Here is a 26693-nt window from a genome sequence, read left to right as displayed (position 1 = left end):
TGTGCTGATGTATCGGTATTGGTGATAGTTATGTATCCATACGCGAGCCTTGTATGGATCGGGAGTAATGACATTTGTTGCTAATATGAAGAACTGATACACTTGCTTCCTTGTGTATATTATCTCCCCCTCCCCCCCCAGGGTGACAGTGACCCGGGGCAGGAAACATGATTGTTAATAGTTTGTGGTCGGCTACCACACAGAACAGCGGCTTCAGCACAGGTGGCTGTCTGACTGAATCATAATGAGAGCCATCTGTGCTGAAGCAGGGATATCCTGAAAACCTGACCTGTTGATGGCACTTGAGGACTGGAGTTTGCCTCCCCTGACCTAGAACATATAGGTTAATATAAATGAAAGGTATCAAGGGTATAGCCAGCACGATTACAAGGGGCCATGCATAATAGAGGGTAGGCTGGGAGGAAATGAGAACACTTCATGGAGTAGTAGTTTATGGAGCAGTTTTCCAGCAGAGGTGGTAGAGGCTATCAAAGTAAATGAGGTAAACCTTTTGCTGGAAGAGGAGCCAGACTCTCTCGGGATAAATATAAAGGTAACCTATACATGGGAGACGTATGGGATAAAGTACTATAGCCATATAGAGGCTGTCAGCTTTTGCAGCAGAGTGGGACAATGGGCGGCCTGGGTGGGAAAAGTGATCCTAATCTGATTTAAGTTTCAATAAACGGCAATTGAAATGTAGCGCACATTGCTGGTATCGCCTTTATCCCCCTTACATTCTCTTAAACTGCCTTTATCCCCCTTACATTCTCTTAAACTGCCTTTATCCCCCTTACATTCTCTTAAACTGCCTTTATCCCCCTTACATTCTCTTAAACTGCCTTTATCCCCCTTACATTCCAGAATGATCACAATGGCGCCATGCTCAGTATTTCTAAATTCTTGACTGTTTATTCCGAATTTTGCTGCTTTTCATCACAATTTACTAAAAACACTTGCTGATTTTTCTCCAGGGGAGGCAAATGTCACAGAGTTCACAAACTGGTGAAACCGTCGCACGTTGTGATAGTCACAATTCCACATGTTAAAGAAAGGGGGATAACAAAGACTTGCTGGGCAGGCCTTGTGGCTAAATCACTGGGACCCCCAAACTAGGTCACGAAGACACCGTTTCTGCATGACCTTGAGAGAATTAGGTCGCAGCTGGCCACATGGCGATAGAGGCTATTCCCCTTTGCCATGAGAGCAGGAACTACTTCATTGGGTGGGGGGCTGTACATACAAAATTGGTTGCATACGGACATTACCATAATGTCAAAATGTATAAACCCCTTCTAAGCATAGTGACGCACAACTCATGGCAGCAAAGGGCATGGATGCTGGAACTAGGAGTGTGTGGCGGGGGTGCTGGGGGCAGCACACATGGCACCCCTAATTCCACCCCCCCACAGCACGCCTAGTTCACCCACCCATGCCCTTTGCTATTGTGCTGCAGAGCGTTACCGTTCGTGGAAGGATTATTCAGCAGTACATCCGAGCTTCTATTACACAACTTGTTTACCAGCTCATGCAAATCCAGTGACCTATAGTAGCCCCTGAAATAATTTGCCAGTAATCGCAGCATCGCCTGCTGATATTCCGGCTGGGGAGAGGCAGGACCTTTGTTTTGCAGTTTTAGCATTTTAATTTTAAAGCAAGTAGTTCCCCTACGTTATTTTTACTTTTGTTACATAGTTGGGAAGCCGGGGGGGCTTCAGAGCTGAGCTGGTATTTTCAGCTTGGAGGGGGGGGCGATTGACGATATAAATCTTCTGCAATACAGGGCCAGTAAAAACTTACTCTAGGCCCAGCTTAACGTGGACAGTTTAAACAACCAGTCAGTACAGACACTAGTGTTGCTGATATCTCGGGAACAGAAGGTTCCGGGGGCTAAAATCACCGCGGTTCAGCTTCCTGCTTCCCATCTGTGTATTAAAAAAAAAATGGAGGGGCTTTGGCAGACGGCTTCTCCAAAAATACACATCTGTATACACATACACACCCAGAGAGGTAATACCGGTATACGCATACACACCCAGAGAGGTAATACCGGTATACGCATACATACACACCCAGAGAGGTAATACCGGTATACGCATACACACCCAGAGAGGTAATACCGGTATACACATACACACCCAGAGAGGCAATACCGGTATACACATACACACCCAGAGAGGTAATACCGGTATACACATACACAACCAGAGAGGTAATACCGGTATACACATACACGCCCAGAGAGGTAATACCGGTATACACATACACGCCCAGAGAGGTAATACCGGTATACACATACACGCCCAGAGAGGTAATACCGGTATACACATACACACCCAGAGAGGTAATACCGGTATACGCATACACACCCAGAGAGGTAATACCGGTATACGCATACACACCCAGAGAGGTAATACCGGTATACACATACACACCCAGAGAGGCAATACCGGTATACACATACACACCCAGAGAGGTAATACCGGTATACACATACACGCCCAGAGAGGTAATACCGGTATACACATACACGCCCAGATAGGTAATACCGGTATACACATACACGCCCAGAGAGGTAATACCGGTATACACATACACGCCCAGAGAGGTAATACCGGTATATACATACACACCCAGAGAGGTAATACCGGTATACACATACACACCCAGAGAGGCAATACCGGTATACACATACACACCCAGAGAGGTAATACCCGTATACACATACACGCCCAGAGAGGTAATACCGGTATACACATACACACCCAGAGAGGCAATACCGGTATACGCATACACACCCAGAGAGGTAATACCGGTGTACACATACACACCCAGAGAGGTAATACCCGTATACACATACACACCCAGAGAGGCAATACCGGTATACGCATACACACCCAGAGAGGTAATACCGGTGTACACATACACACCCAGAGAGGTAATACCGGTATACACATACACGCCCAGAGAGGCAATACCGGTATACGCATACACACCCAGAGAGGTAATACCGGTATACGCATACACACCCAGAGAGGTAATACCGGTGTACACATACACACCCAGAGAGGTAATACCGGTATACACATACACGCCCAGAGAGGCAATACCGGTATACGCATACACACCCAGAGAGGTAATACCGGTATACGCATACACACCCAGAGAGGTAATACCGGTATACGCATACACGCCCAGAGAGGTAATACCGGTGTACACATACACGCCCAGAGGGGTAATACCGGTATACACATACACGCCCAGAGAGGTAATACCGGTATACACACACGCCCAGAGAGGTAATACCCGTATACACATACACGCCCAGAGAGGTAATACCGGTGTACACATACACACCCAGAGAGGCAATACCGGTATACGCATACACACCCAGAGAGGCAATACCGGTGTACACATACACACCCAGAGAGGTAATACCGGTATACACATACACGCCCAGAGAGGCAATACCGGTATACGCATACACACCCAGAGAGGTAATACCGGTATACACACACGCCCAGAGAGGTAATACCCGTATACACATACACACCCAGAGAGGTAATACCGGTGTACACATACACACCCAGAGAGGCAATACCGGTATACGCATACACACCCAGAGAGGTAATACCGGTGTACACATACACACCCAGAGAGGTAATACCGGTATACACATACACGCCCAGAGAGGCAATACCGGTGTACACATACACGCCCAGAGAGGCAATACCGGTATACACATACACACCCAGAGAGGCAATACCGGTATACGCATACACACCCAGAGAGGTAATACCGGTATACACATACACACCCAGAGAGGCAATACCGGTATACACATACACACCCAGAGAGGTAATACCCGTATACACATACACGCCCAGAGAGGTAATACCGGTATACACATACACACCCAGAGAGGCAATACCGGTATACGCATACACACCCAGAGAGGTAATACCGGTGTACACATACACACCCAGAGAGGTAATACCCGTATACACATACACACCCAGAGAGGCAATACCGGTATACGCATACACACCCAGAGAGGTAATACCGGTGTACACATACACACCCAGAGAGGTAATACCCGTATACACATACACACCCAGAGAGGCAATACCGGTATACGCATACACACCCAGAGAGGTAATACCGGTGTACACATACACACCCAGAGAGGTAATACCGGTATACACATACACGCCCAGAGAGGCAATACCGGTATACGCATACACACCCAGAGAGGCAATACCGGTATACGCATACACACCCAGAGAGGTAATACCGGTATACACATACACACCCAGAGAGGCAATACCGGTATACACATACACACCCAGAGAGGTAATACCCGTATACACATACACGCCCAGAGAGGTAATACCGGTATACACATACACACCCAGAGAGGCAATACCGGTATACGCATACACACCCAGAGAGGTAATACCGGTGTACACATACACACCCAGAGAGGTAATACCCGTATACACATACACACCCAGAGAGGCAATACCGGTATACGCATACACACCCAGAGAGGTAATACCGGTGTACACATACACACCCAGAGAGGTAATACCCGTATACACATACACACCCAGAGAGGCAATACCGGTATACGCATACACACCCAGAGAGGTAATACCGGTGTACACATACACACCCAGAGAGGTAATACCGGTATACACATACACGCCCAGAGAGGCAATACCGGTATACGCATACACACCCAGAGAGGTAATACCGGTATACGCATACACACCCAGAGAGGTAATACCGGTGTACACATACACACCCAGAGAGGTAATACCGGTATACACATACACGCCCAGAGAGGCAATACCGGTATACGCATACACACCCAGAGAGGTAATACCGGTATACGCATACACACCCAGAGAGGTAATACCGGTATACACATACACGCCCAAAGAGGTAATACCGGTGTACACATACACGCCCAGAGGGGTAATACCGGTATACACATACACGCCCAGAGAGGTAATACCGGTATACACACACGCCCAGAGAGGTAATACCCGTATACACATACACGCCCAGAGAGGTAATACCGGTGTACACATACACACCCAGAGAGGCAATACCGGTATACGCATACACACCCAGAGAGGCAATACCGGTGTACACATACACACCCAGAGAGGTAATACCGGTATACACATACACGCCCAGAGAGGCAATACCGGTATACGCATACACACCCAGAGAGGTAATACCGGTATACACACACGCCCAGAGAGGTAATACCCGTATACACATACACACCCAGAGAGGTAATACCGGTGTACACATACACACCCAGAGAGGCAATACCGGTATACGCATACACACCCAGAGAGGTAATACCGGTGTACACATACACACCCAGAGAGGTAATACCGGTATACACATACACGCCCAGAGAGGCAATACCGGTGTACACATACACACCCAGAGAGGCAATACCGGTATACACATACACACCCAGAGAGGCAATACCGGTATACGCATACACACCCAGAGAGGTAATACCGGTATACACATACACACCCAGAGAGGTAATACCGGTATACACATACACGCCCAGAGAGGCAATACCGGTATACGCATACACACCCAGAGAGGTAATACCGGTATACACACACGCCCAGAGAGGTAATACCCGTATACACATACACACCCAGAGAGGTAATACCGGTGTACACATACACACCCAGAGAGGTAATACCGGTGTACACATACACACCCAGAGAGGTAATACCGGTATACACATACACGCCCAGAGAGGCAATACCGGTGTACACATACACACCCAGAGAGGCAATACCGGTATACACATACACACCCAGAGAGGCAATACCGGTATACGCATACACACCCAGAGAGGTAATACCGGTATACACATACACACCCAGAGAGGTAATACCGGTATACACATACACGCCCAGAGAGGCAATACCGGTATACGCATACACACCCAGAGAGGTAATACCGGTATACACATACACACCCAGAGAGGCAATACCGGTATACGCATACACACCCAGAGAGGTAATACCGGTGTACACATACACACCCAGAGAGGTAATACCAGTATACACATACACGCCCAGAGAGGTAATCTCGGTATATACACATACACGCCCAGAGAGGTAATACCGGTATATACATACACTCCCAGAGAGGTAATACCGGTATACGCATACACGCCCAGAGAGGTAATACCGGTATACACATACACACCCAGAGAGGTAATACCGGTATACACATACACGCCCAGAGAGGTAATACCGGTATATACATACACTCCCAGAGAGGTAATACCGGTATACACATACACACCCAGAGAGGTAATACCGGTATACACATACACACCCAGAGAGGTAATACCTGTATACACATACCCGCCCAGAGAGGTAATACCGGTATACACATACACGCCCAGAGAGGTAATACCGGTATACACATACACGCCCAGAGAGGTAATAACGGTATACACATACACACCCAGAGAGGTAATACCGGTATACACATACACGCCCAGAGAGGTAATACCGGTATACACATACACGCCCAGAGAGGTAATACCGGTATATACATACACTCCCAGAGAGGTAATACCGGTATACACATACACACCCAGAGAGGTAATACCGGTATACACATACACACCCAGAGAGGTAATACCTGTATACACATACCCGCCCAGAGAGGTAATACCGGTATACACATACACGCCCAGAGAGGTAATACCGGTATACACATACACGCCCAGAGAGGTAATAACGGTATACACATACACACCCAGAGAGGTAATACCGGTATACACATACACGCCCAGAGAGGTAATACCGGTATACACATCCACGCCCAGAGAGGTAATACCGGTATACACATACACTCCCAGAGAGGTAATACCGGTATACGCATACACTCCCAGAGAGGTAATACCGGTATACACATACACACCCAGAGAGGTAATACCGGTATACACACACACGCCCAGAGAGGTAATACCTGTATACACATACACGCCCAGAGAGGTAATACCCGTCTACACATACACGCCCAGAGAGGTAATACTGGTATACAGATACACGCCCAGAGAGGTAATACCGGTATACACATACACACCCAGAGAGGTAATACCGGTATACACATACACACCCAGAGAGGTAATACCGGTATACACACACAACCCCAGAGAGGTAATAACGGTATACACATTCACGCCCAGAGAGGTAATACCGGTATACACATACACGCCCAGAGAGGTAATACCGGTATACACATACACGCCCAGAGAGGTAATACCCGTATACACATACACGCCCAGAGAGGTAATACCCGTATACACATACACGCCCAGAGAGGTAATACCCGTATACACATACACGCCCAGAGAGGTAATACCGGTATACACACACACGCCCAGAGAGGTAATACCGGTATACACACACACGCCCAGAGAGTTAATACCCATCTACACATACACACCCAGAGAGGTAATACTGGTATACACATACACGCCCAGAGAGGTAATACCGGTTACACATACACGCCCAGTATTAGGGAAGGTTCCCAAAAGAAGAGAAAAACAGCACAGCGTATGCCAAATAGTCTGGGGCTAAGCAATAAATAACATTATTGGAACGTGAACAACATGGTGTGGATATATGAGACTGTGGATATACCACACTCCTCCATGTTGTTCACCTTCCAATAATGTTATTTTTACTATTACCTCTGCTTAGCCCCAGACTATTTGGCATACGCTGTGCTCCGTTTTTCTCTTCTTTTGGGAGCCTCCTCTGCTTACATTTCGACTGGATGCACACACGCTCGGACAGTTGCACACACGGACAGTACACACCAGTAATGTGAGTACAATTATTTCCTTATGGAGATTGGAATGATGAGAATTCTACTCTAGGGTCATTGCCTATCAACGGGGTATACCGAATCACAACTGTTTTAACACAACAGCTGCTGACTCTGGAATTGCTCCACATACAGGCATTATGTAACCCATTAATGAGTTCTTCAATCAAGACTAACTGGTGTGTTGTATACCTGTCCATTATCTGTTGAGACTTTCATTCATATATGGTGGTTATCCCTAACTCAGATGCACTGATGCTTGAGATTTCTTTCTCTAATGTTCACTGCATGTCCAGTATTACCTCTCATTTTTTTTACTGGACAGTGTGTCCAAATGCAGGACAGTCGGTTCAATACTGGACACCAAGCAGCCCTTTGGGGGGGGGGGGGGGCGCGAGTGCTATGGGGAGGGTCTGCTCCTTCAAGAAACTTGATTAGTATGAGGGAGAGAGATGCCGACATTGTAAATGCCCAGTTTCACATACTCAGCCACTCTGAGGATGCTGGGTCAGTGGCATTGCTTCTTCAGCGTCCTCAGTGCTGAACATGTGTAGAAACGTTTGTGGAACAGATAGTCTGCAGGAACACGGTGCACTAAACATCATTGAACTTGATCTACTTAAAGCACTGGGGCTTTGCATGCCATTGAAGATCTGTAACTTCATCTGTATGCAGGCAGTTTGGTAGGAAACTGGATCAGGTGACCGAATGGTTAATCATTCATGGAATGGGATAGTGTTGTCCTAATAAGTCTGCAGATGGAAATGGTAAAGTAGCAGTTGGTGTTAAGGCAAGAGTCTTAACAGTTGGTGGAACACAACTGTCCCCTAAGAGTTGAAGACTAAGAAAGCATACTAGCAGAAGGCTTTTCAATTTGTTATGGGAAGGGTTAGTGGAACAGTTGGTTAACACAATGAGCCATCGGAGGCCTAACGGTTATCTAAAGGTTTAACGGTATTGCAGAAATGTCTTCTTTGTTTGTTACTGCTCAGTGCACAGAACCCTTCAAAGTATGGCAGCCTTTTCTAGCACCGAGCGTGTTCAGTTTGTTGCGTCTTGTATGTATTGGACATTTTTATATAACAGCCGTGAGATGTTGACCCCGAGTGCAGTGGTTTTCAGCTGACAGCGGACAGTTTGTCTCCATTACTGCGGGGTTATTGGTCTGTCAGAGCTTTTAGGGCAGGACTTCTGTAAGCGAACAAACCACTTTCCTTTTTTTAGCCGGGGAACATCGGACCAGCTGCCGTTCGGCCATACTCCATGTTAGCCCTGGGTTTGTCGCTCTGTTGTTTTACAGTTGACATTAATGAATACATTTGTATGAGTTTTAGCTGAAATTCTTTTGCAAATAAAAGCAACAAACGCGAATCACAGAATGCTTCAAACGGAGAGAGACCGTGATGGGAGTGACATGTCCTGACATATCCTGACATATCCTGACGTGCCTCCAAATGACATCTGTAAAACAGCAATACGGGTTAGCATTTAAAAAAAAATATATATATATTATTGTTATTAGTTTGAAGCAGGGGATCTCCGGAGCTGAACCCCATTAAGTTTATCTCCGGGGACCCCCCTCCTTCCGGAGATACTTACCTCGGTTGTGGTGCCGTTATCCCCGCAGGCAGAGAAACGGTGCGTCTAATGGCGGCTTTAAATGTCCCACGTCACGCGGGCCAATCGGAAGCCATGATGTCATCCGGTGCGGCTTCCTATTGGCCCACATGACCAGGGGCTTTAAAATCCGCAGCGATATCGGCGCCCTCTACGGAGGCGCATATCTCTGGAAGCAGGGGGAAATGAATGGGGTTCAAAAAAAATAAATATATATTTTTTTTTAATGCTAAGCCGTATTGCTGCTTTAAGATTAAAAGAGAAATGAGCAGGCGTAGGGTGGAGTACTTGGAGTATTATGGGATATTCTGGCTGAGTAATAAAAGCTTGGTCTAGTTTATTTTCAACACAAACGTCATTTTTAAAGCTATGTTCCTATTTATTATAAACCAATTGTAAGAACTCCAGGATTTTTGGGGGAGGAGAAGAAATATAAAATCCTGTTTCTCTCCTCCCCGCTCTCCCAATTTGTATTAGAAATGCTCAAAATAACCAACACCTAAACTGAGTTCCTTGAAAAGATCCAGGCGATGGAATTGTGATTCACTTACACCGTTCCCATGCCTGCCTCCCTGTCCTCCCTCCCCAGAGTACGCGAGCCGGAGGATACTGCTTTAGCAGGGGCGCTGCCTGCCTCCCTGTCCTCCCCAGAGTACCCGAGCCAGAGGATAGGGCTTTAGCAGGGGCGATGCCTCCCTGTCCTCCCTCCCCAGAGTACCCGAGCCGGAGGATACGACTTTAGCAGGGGCGATGCCTCCCTCTCCTCCCTCCCCAGAGTACCCGAGCAGGGGCGATGCCTCCCTGTCCTCCCTCCCCAGAGTACCCGAGCCGGAGGATACGGCTTTAGCAGGGGCGATGCCTGCCTCCCTGTCCTCCCTCCCCAGAGTACCCGAGCCGGAGGATACGACTTTAGCAGGGGCGATGCCTCCCTGTCCTCCCTCCCCAGAGTACGCGAGCCGGAGGATACGACTTTAGCAGGGGCGATGCCTCCCTGTCCTCCCTCCCCAGAGTACCCGAGCCGGAGGATACGACTTTAGCAGGGGCGATGCCTCCCTGTCCTCCCTCCCCAGAGTACCCGAGGCGGAGGATACGGCTTTAGCAGGGGCGATGCCTCCCTGTCCTCCCTCCCCAGAGTACCCGAGCCGGAGGATACGGCTTTAGCAGGGGCGATGCCTCCCTGTCCTCCCTCCCCAGAGTACCCGAGCCGGAGGATACGACTTTAGCAGGGGCGATGCCTCCCTGTCCTCCCTCCCCAGAGTACCCGAGCCGGAGGATACGGCTTTAGCAGGGGCGATGCCTCCCTGTCCTCCCTCCCCAGAGTACCCGAGCCGGAGGATACGGCTTTAGCAGGGGCGATGCCTCCCTGTCCTCCCTCCCCAGAGTACCCGAGCCGGAGGATACGACTTTAGCAGGGGCGATGCCTCCCTGTCCTCCCTCCCCAGAGTACCCGAGCCGGAGGATACGGCTTTAGCAGGGGCGATGCCTCCCTGTCCTCCCTCCCCAGAGTACCCGAGCCGGAGGATACGGCTTTAGCAGGGGCGATGCCTCCCTGTCCTCCCTCCCCAGAGTACCCGAGCCGGAGGATACGGCTTTAGCAGGGGCGATGCCTCCCTGTCCTCCCTCCCCAGAGTACCCGAGCCGGAGGATACGGCTTTAGCAGGGGCGATGCCTCCCTGTCCTCCCTCCCCAGAGTACCCGAGCCGGAGGATACGGCTTTAGCAGGGGCGATGCCTCCCTGTCCTCCCTCCCCAGAGTACCCGAGCCGGAGGAGAGGCCGTTCTCCGCATATCATCATTGCGCTTGTAATCGTGTGATACGGGGGTTCTCCACGCCAGTCCTCAAGCCCTCCCCACCCCTCCCAACACTTCAGGTGCTCAGGATATCTCTGCTTCAGCACAGTTGACTCAATCAGTAGCGCAGTCGAAGAGCCAGCTTCAGCACAGGTGGAGCCACCTGTGCTGAAGCAGGGATAGCCTGAACACCTGACCTGTTGGTGGGGGCTCCTGAGGACTGGCGTTGATAACCCCTGGAGTAATATATTTCTTAACACCGTTCCAGTCCAGCGGAGATACAGTGAAATCCTGGAGGCTGCACCAGATCTCAGTCTTCCCATTCCCTTCCCCTGTTCTCCCCATTCCCTTCCCCTGTTCTCCCCATTCCCTTCCCCTGTTCTCCCCATTCCCTTCCCCTGTTCTCCCCATTCCCTTCCCCTGTTCTCCCCATTCCCTTCCCCTGTTCTCCCCATTCCCTTCCCCTGTTCTCCCCATTCCCTTCCCCTGTTCTCCCCATTCCCTTCCCCTGTTCTCCCCATTCCCTTCCCCTGTTCTCCCAGCTGTACCACCTCAGTACGTAGCACATTGGGTATATGTTCTTGTTCCTCATTTTATCATCCACACTTGAAAGCTGGTGGGGGGTGGTGTTTATTACTTTATTTGTTCGTTTCTTCCAATATTCAGGAAAACTCACTTAACCCCCCCCCCCCCCCCTCCAAAAATAAAAATTCAGTATTTTGTGTTTTTTGCTCAGATCCCCTTTGAAGTTGAACAGTAAAAATGTAATCCAGTAGAAATCCCTATTTCTATCAAATTTCTGGATTTGCAACATGATTGCATGTTAAAATGTTCTGTAAAAGCTGAGTGTGAGTGTGTTTACTGGCTGTGCACTTTAAGCAGGGTGTGCTAAAAAAGCTGTGTTATACAGCAGGCACCTGTGCTGCAGCAGGGATAGCCTTAAAACCTGGCCTGTTGGTGGCCCTTGAGGACTGAAGTTGGCCACTCATGCTCCAAAGTTTTGTCTTGAGGATTTGGAGCTCAGTTGTCAGACATTGGTTATACACGGCAAATAACTGCATGCGGGCATTGTATAATAGAGTGCTCCTTTAAAATAAGAGACATGTATCAAGGGAATATCTTCTAACATGCTGCTCATATTGTGCTTTCTAGATCACAGAGATGGCCCTGAAGTACAACAGTTGCACCGGAAGCCTGGCCAACAAACCAGTCTCTCAGGAGCAGAAGCCTACGGAATCCGTCTTTCCAAAGTTCTCACCGGATATATGGTCACACGTAACCGAGACCTACAAGACCGTTTCATGCTGTAATACAGTGGTTCTTCCCCAGTGGCACTTAATCTCCAGGGTCCATAATGTTTGCGAGTTGTGTGTCAATCAGACAGCTGGTATGAAGCCTAGCAAAGTCAGCGTGCCTCCTTGCAACTTTCTGGAGATAGAGGCGGCTTTAGATTCCTTCTACCTCAAAGAACAATTATTTATGGGTTTTATGTCCAATGTCCGAGAGTGCAGCAATTTTCTAAGTTTCTACAGCCCCTTTAACCACTATACCGCATGCTGTCGAACAGTAAGTAGAGGGCTGATGACTTCCATGACCAACCTTGAGAACATGCACTTTGCATTTGCTTCCCATGGGAAGAACTACAAAGAGAATTCGCAGCATTTCGTGCCTCACATTGAGGAGAAGATACTTGTAAACCCCAGTTCTCATATCGACAGTAGTAATATTACTGGCCTCCGGTGTAGGACCAACAAGACCTTAAACCTTTATCTCTTGGATTCCAACTTATCTTGGATATATGCCGAGAGGTTGGGAGCGTCTGGATCTGCTCCTGGCAAGAGGTTTGCTGCAATTATTGACTTGAAAGAAGAGCTCCATTACATTTTGGACCAACCACTCATCAGAACCACTTTAGGTGTGTAACAATTCTCTACGTTGTATTATAAGGCAAAAACGACACCCATGCCCAGAGAATGCACCCAGGCACGTGTGTGTAGGTACATTTTGGGGGATGTTTTAGATGGATACAGAAGTCTTGTTGTGTTTAATATGCTGCTGGAATGTTAGTCATGCTGTTTGTAAATGTGACTGGGAACTCTGGGGGATGGGAGTGAGGGGGGGATGGGAGTGAGGGGGGGGGGGGTAGGAATTCTCTGCTAATAACCCACACTAAAAACTCCTTTTATTTGTACAGAGGTTATAAGAGTTCAAGCATTGCTTGAACTTCGTACAGTATACCGTACATACATTAGTCAGCATTGTTAGTTTTAGGGAAGTGACTCCTCACCATATCATGGTGTGCTGTTTTTAAGTAGTCAGTATAATTTTTTTCTATGTAAGCAAAATATAGATTTAAAACGTCTGTACAATATTTTGGTAGAACGACCATGCAGATAAGTGAAGTTCTGAGGTAGACTTCCTTCAGCTTAAAAAAGTTGTTTCTCACTGGACATTGCAGCATTATCACACCATTATGCAGCCAGCAGCAATACGGATTGCCTTTTTTTTTTTTTTTTTTAAATAAAAATGTATTCCAGGTTTGAAGCAGGGGGTCTCCGAACCTGAACTGTGTTAATCTCAGCTCCGGGGGTCTCCCTGTTTCCAGATAGTCTTATCTCTGTAGGGGGCGCCGGTATCTCTGCGGAGTGTAAAGGTCCTGATCACGTGGGCTAATCGGAAGCCGCACCAGATGACATCACGGCTTCCGATTGGCCCGCGTGACGCAGGACATTTAAACCGCCATTAGATTAGACACACCGTTTCTCTGCCTGCGGGGATACAGGCGCCAATACGAAGGTAAGTATCTTCAATACGGAGGTAAGTATCTCCAATACGGAGGTCAGTATCTCCAATACGGAGGTCAGTATCTCCAATACGGAGGTCAGTATCTCCAATACGGAGGTCAGTATCTCCAATACGGAGGTCAGTATCTCCAATACGGAGGTCAGTATCTCCAATACGGAGGTCAGTATCTCCAATACGGAGGTCAGTATCTCCAATACGGAGGTCAGTATCTCCAATACGGAGGTCAGTATCTCCAATACGGAGGTCAGTATCTCCGGAAGCAGGGGGTCCCCGGAGCTCAAACAAATACAGTTTAGCTCCAAAGACCCCCTGCTTCAATCCTGTAATAAAAATATATATTTTTAAACAGTTACCCCGTATTGCTGCATTTGGCAGTAAATTGCTTGTGATCACAGCATTACAGAAAATAAGTATTGAATTAATTCTGTTGTGCATGGAGATGGTCCTTATCCAGGATGCTATTGAGTGGTTACTTTTTGCAGGGAGAGCCATTAACAGACCGTGGCTCTATACAGAACACTGCTAGATGTACAAAGAAGTATAAATAGAATTATAATGGCACACTCAGCCCTAATTACCAATCTTTGGCTCTTGATATAAACCACCCTCTCTATGTAGCTGGCTCCTATAATAATACAATGGGAAGCTGCTCCGTTCAAATGAATGGGACTATAATCCTCTCGGGATGTGGCAGTGGCTTCACAGTGTGAGGGGCCCAGTTGAATGTAACATTTTCAAGAGCAATTGTTACAGGTCGGTGATATTCACGGTGGCAATCCCAGCCAATGATCGCGTGAATCCAGGGCCGACATCGGGGTGGGAGGGGGGAGTGCTGGGGGAGGACCTGGCCTGCTGAATTCGGAAGTCCAGCCTGACCAGAATTCGGACTGAACTTCCGGAATCGGCTGTGCTCCTTTGACTGCCTGGCCTGCTCGCCAACCTCAGGGGGTGCAGTTGGCGGGCTTGCTTGGATAAAGGCCCTTGGTAAATGGTTTGGGCAGGGGTTATATAGAGCATTGCTTATTCTCACTACATTCATCAGTCGTGCTGTAACATCGCTACTTCTCACCCTTTGGTTTCAGAGGCTTTTATCCAAAATTTCAGCAAACTTTACAGCCCCTTACAAAGGCATCTAGTGAGCAACGCTCCTCCCCGTGTATCCAAGCAACATCTAATTACTGAAGTCACGTCAAGTACATTTTATCGCCTTGTTTTGGAAAGCAAAAAGGTACTTTTTTTATTTAATTTCTGCGGGTTTATTTGTTCTGTCACTTGTATATTTTCAAGGGATCCTCAGCAGGCTGCATAATATATTCTGGAGTGCTTGTACATATGAACATTTAAAGCCACTTCTAAAGCAGGGCTGCTCAACTGCAGTCCTCAAGACCCCCCAACAGGTCAGGTTTTCAGGATATCTCTGCTTCAGCACAGGTGGCTCAATTAGTCTTTGACTGAGCCACTGATTGAGCCACCTGTGCTGAAGCTGGGATAGTGTTAAAACCTGACCTGTTGGGGGCCCTTGAAGATTGCAGTTGAGCAGCCCTGTTCTAAAGGAACGTTTTCGCTCCAGTAATTAGCGGTTTCCTCCCACTTATACAAACACCAGTCAGACCAATGAGTGCTAGGTAGCGGCGGTAATACTCAGCACATTTATACAGAGCCACATGCTCCTTTTCAGAAGGGGTTACTATTTCGTCACATAAACATTTACTTGACCTCGTGCAGTACCAGATCGCAGTGCACTGTGGAAATGCGGGCACTTAAGAGTTAAATAACAGGTGCTGGTGACAAATGTTCCAGTTCTGCTTCTTTGGGGAGGGGGGGTGTCCGTGTCACCGGCTGCAGCTGATCTTCTGGGGGAGGCTGTCACGTGGCAGCCCGGTGCAGTAAATGCATATTATTATTATTGTTTACTTGTAAAGTGCCAACATAGTCCACCGCGCAGTACAATGGGGGGTACAGGGATTTGATCATTACATAAACGGTTGCATACAACTATGGACAAGCAGAAATGGACACAAAGAGGTAACAAGGGCCCTGCTTGTGGGAGCTTACATATCCAATCATTCATTCCTTTTCAGTGTTTGTATGTTGAAGATACATAAACAGTTTCTATTAGCCAATCAAAATATATGTATTTTAAGATCTTCTTCTTTCCCCACCCAAAAAAACGACTGCTTCTGTGCAGTGTGTTTGGAGGGGAGCATGGGGTATAATCGTTATTTTGGCCTTAACTTGCACCATTTTTTTTCCCCCCTCCAAATTTTAACAACATGAGAGCCAATGTCTCCCCCAAACTGCCATGTAACAGGCATCGGATTTGAGAGGCCGAGTGTAAACATCTCTTTAAAATAAAACTAATAATAGGTGTATGGTGATCCCTTGGCTATGTATAGCTGCACAGGCAGATGTGGGTATATTCAGGGAGGGGAGTAGCTGCCAGAATAAGAAAGCAGATCCATGTTTAGCAGGATGTAAAGAAGTCACACTGTTACTCTCGCGGTGGTTGGATCTGTGTAATGAAGCTGATTACACTTACCCTTAAAACCGCTATGCTGTCCATTTTTACCTAAAGATTATTATTTTTTGTACAGAATGTGACCCTGGGGTCCTCTGAATGATATATTTAGCTCCGGTGACCCTCTCCTCCGGTTCTCTAGATACTTACCGGTTTAGTTTGCCAGTGGGTTCCCCCCCCCCCTGTATTTTTAAAGATAGCTCCTGTAGTCATCCGATAGGAAGCCGCAGCGCCATCCCTCCAATGATGTTGTGGCTTCCTATTGGCCGGCAAACCCATGGGATTTTGAAGTCATTTCGATTTTCCAAATGGGGAGCAGAAACCCTGGCATCTAAACCAGTAAGTATCTCTGGAACCAGGAGGTCCCAGTAGCTAAAAATAGCACTGTTCGGCTCTGTAAGATCTTCAACTCCTCCCCCCCCCCCTTAGATCAAATTGTGTAATAAAATAAGAATACAACAGGAATATAGGCAGGATTGTGGCTTTATAAGATGTTCTTGGCTGATAATCCGTGACGACGCTGCAGAAAGATAAGAAATCATTCTCTCACTGACAGGACGTTCTGCTGCTGTATTACACAACCTGGTGTGGCTTCTGCGCAGCTCTGAATCACATCTTCATCCGCCTCACTCAGCTTCTGGCTACAGATAGCCTCGTTGTAGCTAGGTAAGGTGACAACCTATACGTAGCATCCGCAGAACACACTGCAAGGAGCGTGGTCTTGTTGCATATTGCATTACCCTCTGCTGTGCCAACACGAAAAGCCTTCATTGATGTTATCCCAAGTGTCCAAATTTCACATGTCCCCTGTGCACAAGAATGGACTTCTGGGCCGTTCATTGTTACAATGTTAGCAAACGTCTTGGCTCGGATAAAACAAGTGGTATCTTTAGCAAGTGATGTTCTCATTTATGCAGCTAAGCGTCTTCCAAAGAAGTGGAGAGTTGTGTGGACTCTGCTTACTACCACAACTTTGTGCGAGCTGCAGCCTATATCAGCGCAGACTTTATTTGGCATATTTAATACATGTTGCAAGTGCAATAACATCTTTAGAAATGGTCTTGAAATGTAATTAAGCTGCGGTTTCCCTGGGATAGGGAGAACTGGGGCTCTATAGGTTATGGGATACACAGTAATGAAAGGAAAAAAGGGTTTGTTGGTAGCTCACTTTCAATAAAGGTACAATGCACAATGTATAGCATATACCCTTAAACAAGTGTCCATAGTGTGGCAAGCTGCTTGTGGTCTGTAGAGGATAGCGCTGAACAAGGTTGTAACTCTGTATAGAGAATGCATCGACCATAAAGTGTCCCAACGCAGATATTTGCCTCTTAGCCATTGAAACAGCCCAACAAAGCTGAAATCAGCATTAATCACAGAGACGAATGTCTGTTTGTGGTCTCGTGGAATCCTGGATAGGGAGGGGGGGGGGTCTTCACTTGCACGGTGTATATCCCGTGTGCGATGCGCAAGAGAGAACATGGCAGGAAGCCGGCACGCCGCGCCACAAATGGAAGAGGGAAAGAGGGCGAGATAAAAACGATTTATTGCAAAAACGAGAGAGAGAAATCCCACGAACATGTTTCGCTCCCCAGAGCTGCGTCTCATTCTTTCTATTTTCTCTCTTATCCTGTCAGTGCCGATGGGACCTGCCGGGTGCTGCGTGCTAACGCGCTGCACTTGGAAGGGTTACCCTTGTATAGTGGTTAAACCGGCGGGTGTGTGGCTCTCCCGGGCGCTTGAGCTTCAGTTTAAAGCTGCGGTTTATTTCGCTTGCAGCCATGTGTATTAGTGATGTCATGGTGGCCAACTCCAGTCCTCAAGGGCCACCAACAGGTCCGGTTTTAAGGATATCCCTGCCTCAGCACAGGTGGCTGTCAACGAAGGAGCCACCTGTGCTGACGCAGGGGTATCCTTAAAAGTTGACCTGTTGGTGGCCCTTGAGGACTGGAGTTGGGTACTCCTGACCTAGAAGTGACGCTAAAAACGGCACAAAAATGTACATATTCTTTATTTAATTAGCACTTCTGTCTCTGTTCTATTTTTCAAGGATTAACATTGCTCACAATGACCTTCCTTGGGAGTTTATGGTCGATCGTGTTCCCACAATCTTATTTTTTCCTAAAAGCAGGTAAGAATGTTGATTTTTTTTTTTTTTTTTTATTATTATTTTTAATTATCATAAATTGTTCCGCTATTTACTGGATCCACGAAGCAGAAAGGCCTTTACAGGTAGTTCCCTTCCCATGTTCATCATAATAATTGTGAAATATTAGAAACGGTAAATGTTAATATCACGATTGCCGTGTCCCCATTGCTGCATAACTGTAATGATACAGCCTTGTTCTGCCCACAGACTGAACATGGCAGGGTACCGTTCTCTTGGGATTGCCTCCATCTTTGTTTGCAGATTTGTACGTTGCAACATTGCCTGCGTGTGAAAAGGTCGCACGCTGCACTAAGAATACACTTTCTTCACGCATGAATTGTATTGATGCAACGGTAATGAAAAAGATACAGGATATAAATTGAGCCATGAGCCTTAGGGACAGTATTGTAAAAGCAAAGTATTACAACATTCATTCATACGGTTTCAATGTTTATTGGTTAGGACAGATACCTAGGCGCTATCTCAATAAGGCGTATGTATATTGGAAAAAATATGAAATATAATACAGCCTGGAATGAATGTTTCTCAAGTTGTCCTCCTGTGACTCAGAACCCCAGCAGGATCAATCCAGGATCCTTATTGACAATGTGATGCAGAAAGAAGAAGGAAGAAAGGGGAGCACAGTTAGTGGTATGTCCGATATATTGATAATCAATTCTGTGGAGGACACCTCTATTGCGGGTGCCAGTCTACGTAGTAGACTCCATGTAGTAATGGTGTGGAGACAGTGATATGTGTAGGTGGGTGGGATGAAAATGAAAATAAATAGAAAACTTACACGGCCTTGTGTAAGTTCTATCCCATCAAGGTTTCTTTAGGTCGATTTTCTTCTCGGTAGAATTTTCTTCCCGTCTTCTGTCGTCTCTTTGCTAGGTGTTTCCTCCTCTGTCTTTTCTTCGTTCGATAGGGGTTTTACCCTCGTGGAAATGAAAAGGTAAGATGGTCAATACACATATGTGTGACAGTGGTAGTGTAAAGGGGGGTGATGGACTAGTGCAACAAAAAACCGTTGCAATGCAATGTTATGAACCAACACTCACACGGGCCAATGTGAGGGATCTTTTATCAAGGTATCTTGATCTTCCCACCTCAGGGATTGGATCAGGGTGTCAGATGGTAAATATCTGGCAAATATTTGAGGTTAATGCAACCTTGTGATCAGGGTGGATAGTGATGAAAGAGAAAAATAGCTCAATACTCACACGGGCCAGTGTGAGTACACACTTGTAGTGGTTTCTTGTTCTCTTCTGATGTTTTTCTTGGGTTCTTCCTGCAACGCTGAATCAAAAGGATAGATGCAGACTGTTTGGTCTAAAAGGGTTAAACTTTATTACAACAGAAGGGGTTAGCAAATACAAAATGAAATAAAATAAAAAATGGAAACCAGTGGTCTCCAAGGCAATGTGGACTAGGGGAATGCTAGGGCAATAGTGATAGGGGATCCCCTCACTCCGCGTCCGGATGGAGAGCTAAGACTTTTCAGCTAAGCTAAGCCAAGACAATTTCTTAACCTATCCAGCGGGACCAGAGGCTTAGTCTTAGCTCTCCATCCGGACGCGGAGTGAGGGGATCCCCTATCACTATTGCCCTAGCATTCCCCTAGTCCACATTGCCTTGGAGACCACTGGTTTCCATTTTTTATTTTATTTCATTTTGTATTTGCTAACCCCTTCTGTTGTAATAAAGTTTAACCCTTTTAGACCAAACAGTCTGCATCTATCCTTTTGATTCAGCGTTGCAGGAAGAACCCAAGAAAAACATCAGAAGAGAACAAGAAACCACTACAAGTGTGTACTCACACTGGCCCGTGTGAGTATTGAGCTATTTTTCTCTTTCATCACTATCCACCCTGATCACAAGGTTGCATTAACCTCAAATATTTGCCAGATATTTACCATCTGACACCCTGATCCAATCCCTGAGGTGGGAAGATCAAGATACCTTGATAAAAGATCCCTCACATTGGCCCGTGTGAGTGTTGGTTCATAACATTGCATTGCAACGGTTTTTTGTTGCACTAGTCCATCACCCCCCTTTACACTACCACTGTCACACATATGTGTATTGACCATCTTACCTTTTCATTTCCACGAGGGTAAAACCCCCATCGAACGAAGAAAAGACAGAGGAGGAAACACCTAGCAAAGAGACGACAGAAGACGGGAAGAAAATTCTACCGAGAAGAAAATCGACCTAAAGAAACCTTGATGGGATAGAACTTACACAAGGCCGTGTAAGTTTTCTATTTATATTTATTTTCATTTTCATCCCACCCACCTACACATATCACTGTCTCCACACCATTACTACATGGAGTCTACTTCGTAGACTGGCACCCGCAATAGAGGTGTCCTCCACAGAACTGATTATCAATATATCGGACATACCACTAACTGTGCTCCCCTTTCTTCCTTCTTCTTTCTGCATCACACGGTTTCAATGTTTAACCACCCCTCTCATATTGACTGACTGTAGCATTTCAAAAAGAAGACCAACGTGCTACAAAGACAGTTAATCAAGGAAACCATCGCAATATCCATTGGCCCCCAGATCCGTGTACTGTATAGTGGCGTACCTGCTGTATTGATACACTTTCGGAAACTACGGGCAGGTATTTTTATAAACGAAAAATATCTGCTAGAAAGATTCAAATCCACCAAATTGTTTCTGCCCCTAAGGACTCTCCTATTTTTCCATAGCGACAGCCTTTGTCGTCAGATCATTACTGCTATGGCTTTCAGCAGCACAAGTGACATTTCGAGCAGCGTGTGACATTCCCAGGATAATAGACGTGTTGGGAAATAATGTGGCTATTTATTTGACAGAGAATGAATGCCAGGGCAGAACAGGGAGGGGGGAATACTTACAGAAAATAAAGAAAGCGCACGCAAAAAGTGCAAAATTCCATCTAAAATGATGCACATTTTCCTGGAAATGTGTAATTCCTGACATTTGGAGTGGATTTCACAGCCATTATCTCCTCCTCGTATATCCATAGTCTTCTAGATGCTCCTGTGAAAAAAATAGTATGACACCTTATTATTGAACCATCAATGGATTATAGTATACAGGCTTAAGAATTGCTGGTCCATTAATAAGGTATCATATTACCCATTGTTCCCTTATTTTATGTGAACAAAATGAAAAGGAATCAATGCATCTAACATGTATTTATTGTCTCTGCCTGAGGGATGGGGCCCCCTGTAGCCTTAATTACCTTGCCAATAACCCAGCCATTCAAAGTTGATGTCGTATTGCGGTATTGACATGTAACATGTAGGAGCTGTACAGAATGAGACGCACACTGAGATCTTTGCTTCTGTGGCCTTTTTATTGGCCAGAGATGTGGATCCCTCAAAATTGAAATCATGAATGGCATCCTTAAGGCAGAAATCTTTATTCTAGAGCTACGGGTGCTCAACTCCAGTCCTCGTGGCCTACCAACAGGTCGGGTTTTAAGGGTATTCCTGCTTCAGCACAGGTGGCTCCATAAAATGACTGAGACGCTGTCTGAGACTCCTGCTGAAGCAGGGATATCCTTAAAACCTGAGCGGTTGGTGGCCCTTAATGAGTGAGCACACCTGTTCTAGATCATAAACTCTCATTCTTGAACACATCTGGACTCCAACAAAACACAAGATCTGCTGCTGACCAGCTCCTAGTTACTGGTAGAACCGGGGTACTGACCCAGCTCCTAGTTACTGGTATAACCGGGGTACTGACCCAGCTCCTAGTTACTGGTATAACCGGGGTACTGACCCAGCTCCTAGTTACTGGTATAACCGGGGTACTGACCCAGCTCCTAGTTACTGGTATAACCGGGGTACTGACCCAGCTCCTAGTTACTGCTATAACCGGGGTACTGACCCAGCTCCTAGTTACTGCTATAACCGGGGTACTGACCCAGCTCCTAGTTACTGCTATAAACGGGGTACTGACCCAGCTCCTAGTTACTGGTATAACCGGGGTACTGACCCAGCTCCTAGTTACTGGCATAACCGGGGTACTGACCCAGCTCCTAGTTACTGGTATAACCGGGGTACTGACCCAGCTCCTAGTTACTGGTATAACCGGGGTACTGACCCAGCTCCTAGTTACTGGTATAACCGGGGTACTGACCCAGCTCTAGCCAGCGAATAATTAGGATGTCACGCTGGAACTGACATTGCTTAGTTGGTTTTTGTTGAAGGGCACGTGTGACAAATGCCAAACTAACACAAATGTGCTAGTGTTTGTGTTAATACTACAAAAGTATGGTGTAGGGAATGGAAAACAGGGTTTTTGAATGAGAAACCGATTTATTTCCCCTTCAAATAAGGGAACTACCCTAATGGGGTAACATATGGACAGAAATTGAATTGTACAATTGCTGCCACATTTCCTGTCGCTTCCTATCACTTGAAGTAGAGTGTAAATAGCCTGAATGGGGACTGAATACTTTTATAAACTACACTTAATATACACTATTTAGTATCTAAAAGTTCTGAAAAGGTTTATTAGTCATTGTTTCATCGTACCCGTCTTCCAAATTCTCTTCTTGAAGCCCTTTGCCTGGGGCTTGTTTCCATAGATACACACGGTCGCATGGAGATAATCGGCAGTTTTGTTTCAGAAAAAGGGAATAGCGATGTCATGTTGATCTATTTATTTTCCCCCCCTGTGTTAGAACAAAGCTCACAGCGTGCACTTAACATGCAAAACATCACCCTTATATAGCACCCGTCTAGTTAAATCTTTTAGAGGAAGGTGTTGTTAGCAACTTTTTTTTATGCTTGAATAGCACTGTGTGCTTTTTACCGTAAGACTGATCCCTCTCTTCTAAAAATACATTACCAGGAAGGTGGTGTCTCACCCGACGGGTCCTAACAGCGCCGTGTAGAACGTCGCATACATGAGCGTTGCCAGGGAAATTGAAGATTTGCATCTTTGAAGTTGCTGAAAACCATTTTATTGTTGAAAGATCATTAAAAGGCTGTCATTAAATAGACCTTGGAAATATGCAACGATGAAGCTTTGTAATAAAAGAACCTGAACGCATTTGTGCGGGGATCATACCGTACTCTTGGGGTCTCTAAGAAAACCCCCTTCCAATCTTCTTATGCCGAGGCTATAACTCCTGGCATGTAGGGAGGTTTGCTATAGTGTGCACTAGGCAAAAATTGACGTGTCTCCAGATTGTCCTTCTGGGAAAATGTGTGTCAGCTGGAGGTAAAACTATGGTGATTTGTGCCATGGGGTTCCCCAAGTAATGAGAACCCCGAAATATATATAAATATATATATTATAACTAGGATGGAGGTCCCTTAACCCTTCTGAACACTATATTTAAGGTAAAGCTATATGGTGGATGCTACCTTCACTGTTGCACGTTACATGCAGAAGATGTATACTAGAAACATCTAAGTTGTATGTTAGGTGATGGACTTCCAATGACGAGCAGTTTGAATACAGTGTTAGAATAAAACTGTCTGCAAATACGGTTTCTTTTGTATTCCTGCATATCTACCCTTTCCGTACTAAAGGTGCCTGCAGCAGCAGGCGTTGCACGCCGTAGCACGTTTGAGATGTCTTACACTGAAAACGTGCACTTTTTATTTTGTAGGAAGGACCAAAGTGTGAAGTATCCAGAAGATCAGAAAATCACTCTTCCGAACCTACTAAAATTTATCGTAAAACATGCGACCCTGCCCTCCCCCGCGGCTAATCCGCCTGCATCGTGCCCCAAGGATTACCTTCACTATAAGGAAGTGCACGTCTCCTACTTGGAGAGGGAAATCCGGAGGCTTCGGGCTGAAATCGAGGTGCTACATAAGGCCCAGGATCAGCTGGCAAGTCTCATGGCAAATGCTAGAAAGGATGGGATGAATCTGAAAGTGCAAAAGCAGAGACTGGAAGACCACAACAAAGCCCTTGAGATTCACAAATGGCATTTACAAGCACTGTATGAGGAAAAAGCAAAGGAGGTGGGAACAATGGCAGATAAACTCAAGGAGCTGGCAGATGCTTCAGAAAGCCTTCTGGCAGAGAATGCTCTGCTCAAATTCCTTCTACCAGCACTGGAGCCTAAAAGCACCACTACAACGGAGACAGACAGGGTCAACAACATTGATGACGGTATCCGGCCCATGCTGGATAGTGCAGACGTTTCGGAAGGAATATCGGATACCTCCACCATGGGGGAGAGCACAGTGACTTTAGAACATAGCAAAGGAAATGAAACAGACTAATTATTATTATTTTTTTTAATTATACTGAAATAACTATTTGGGAAAGTAATTAATTATGCAGATTTTATTACATTAAATGTAAATAAAGACCTTTTTGCAAATGGTGTAGAGAATGAAATGTTTTTTTTTTATATGTAACAAAATTACCTGTAATTGTTACATATTTCTTAACCCCATGGCCTTAGAGGGGCCTGCAACACATTGATTGGGAAGGGGCTAGGATAGCAATGTGGCAGAGAGACGCTAAAGAACTATTGCCAATTACCTGGCATACTTGGTGTGACTTGTCTTTGTTCTTTTAGGAAACATGAAGTTGCAATTCTACAAAGTTGTATGTGTGATGGAAAATAATTGTATGACTAATTTGACAACTGTTTTCTCCAACCTTACACTCAAACGTTTTATACCCTGTGACCGGCTGAGTCACTGAGCTGCTGCTGCCTCCAAATCACTTCTATGCACCGTTTTCCTTCTGAAGGCAGCCGTTCACACTTGTTTTTTCATGTCTGAAATATATACAGATGGGTAATACATTTCCTGATATTGTGGGGACATTTTTCTTATAAGTATTTTGATGTATATGTAGGATGGAAAAGAACATTAAATGCAAAATAAAAACAAGACAATTACCTTTTTAATTTGAAAGCTTTTCATACATTTTAAAAGTAATGTGCAAGGCATCTAGTTTTGTGTTTAATATACAAAATTAGGTATTTTTAAATAAAATTCTTCAGCTCCTATCAACAGACATCGGAGGGGTGTGTGAAAATGGGCATTGAGTGGGATGGGCACAGGGCCCTCCAGTTAAGGGAAGAGTGCTGCTAACCCCAGGGGAGGGTGATGTGATACCAGTTACACTTGCAGCTGTCTTCTGTAACATGAGTGCCAGAGAAGAGCCACAGCCCCCCCCGGCACTTTGTGATCACGTTTGCAGTATCAGATGACAGAAAAGAGTTCCTCCATGCCTCAACTTCCCCAGAAAGCTAGCAAAATAACATGATGGAGCTACTAAGTGATGGGGGTTCCAAAAGTGTTGGAGCTTCTGTATCTTCATAATCACCTGTCTGTCAAACATTAATGGCTCCCGTAGGTGCTGGTCTAATAATAATGTATATTGACTGGTCATTTTCTATTATATTACTATTATGCACTGATATAGTAGACTACCCTCTAGATGGGCTATGTTGTGATGTTATTCACAAACGGTGGCATTCTGTTATAAAGGGGATCTGTTGTGTAATCAAGGGGAACAATGAAGTCTACTACACTTATTATCAAACGTTCTCAATATTAATGTGTTTGCTTCAACTAGCAATAGGTATGTAGCCCCCCGGCATCATGGTGACAGAGACCATTTTAAGTTAAGCATGTGGCAGTGCCAGCACGCTGGACATGTATGTGAATATCGCCTGAATTGAGGGGTCGCTAAGACCACAGTATGCACATGCACAATGGATGGATCACGCAATGTTAAAAATGCCAAGTACTTTACTACTGCTTTAACGTATCTTAAACCAACCAAGTGCCTAATTCAATATGTTGCAAAGCTGCCATTCAAGCCAAACTGCCACCGGTTGCTTCAGAGCACATTGAATCGGACCCTAAATGGGCTACAACAGAATTACATCATTGGCATCTGTTACACTTTGGGGTGGCTTTGTGCCTTAAGATGT

General features: G+C 46.0%; 1 protein-coding gene across 3 annotated transcripts in view; it reads left to right on the top strand.

Annotated features, from left to right (window-relative positions):
* TXNDC11 (thioredoxin domain containing 11) overlaps window positions 1–25658 on the top strand; it is a 57647-nt gene extending 31989 nt beyond the window's left edge. For all 3 annotated transcript variants that reach the window (XM_075565371.1, XM_075565372.1, XM_075565373.1), the window contains 5 exons: window positions 12453–13215; window positions 15188–15333; window positions 17180–17289; window positions 18674–18754; window positions 24396–25658. In XM_075565371.1, coding sequence (XP_075421486.1) covers window positions 12453–13215; window positions 15188–15333; window positions 17180–17289; window positions 18674–18754; window positions 24396–25020 — 1725 coding nt within the window. In that variant the 3' untranslated portion in view covers window positions 25021–25658. The remainder of the gene's footprint in view (window positions 1–12452; window positions 13216–15187; window positions 15334–17179; window positions 17290–18673; window positions 18755–24395) is intronic.
* The last annotated feature ends 1035 nt before the right edge of the window (window positions 25659–26693 follow it).

The sequence above is a fragment of the Ascaphus truei genome, chromosome 11 (genome assembly GCF_040206685.1).
Source record: "Ascaphus truei isolate aAscTru1 chromosome 11, aAscTru1.hap1, whole genome shotgun sequence".
Classification (NCBI taxonomy): Eukaryota; Metazoa; Chordata; class Amphibia; order Anura; family Ascaphidae; genus Ascaphus; species Ascaphus truei.
The sequence above is the reverse complement of the archived record's forward strand: the minus strand, read 5'-3'. Positions and strand labels throughout refer to the sequence as shown.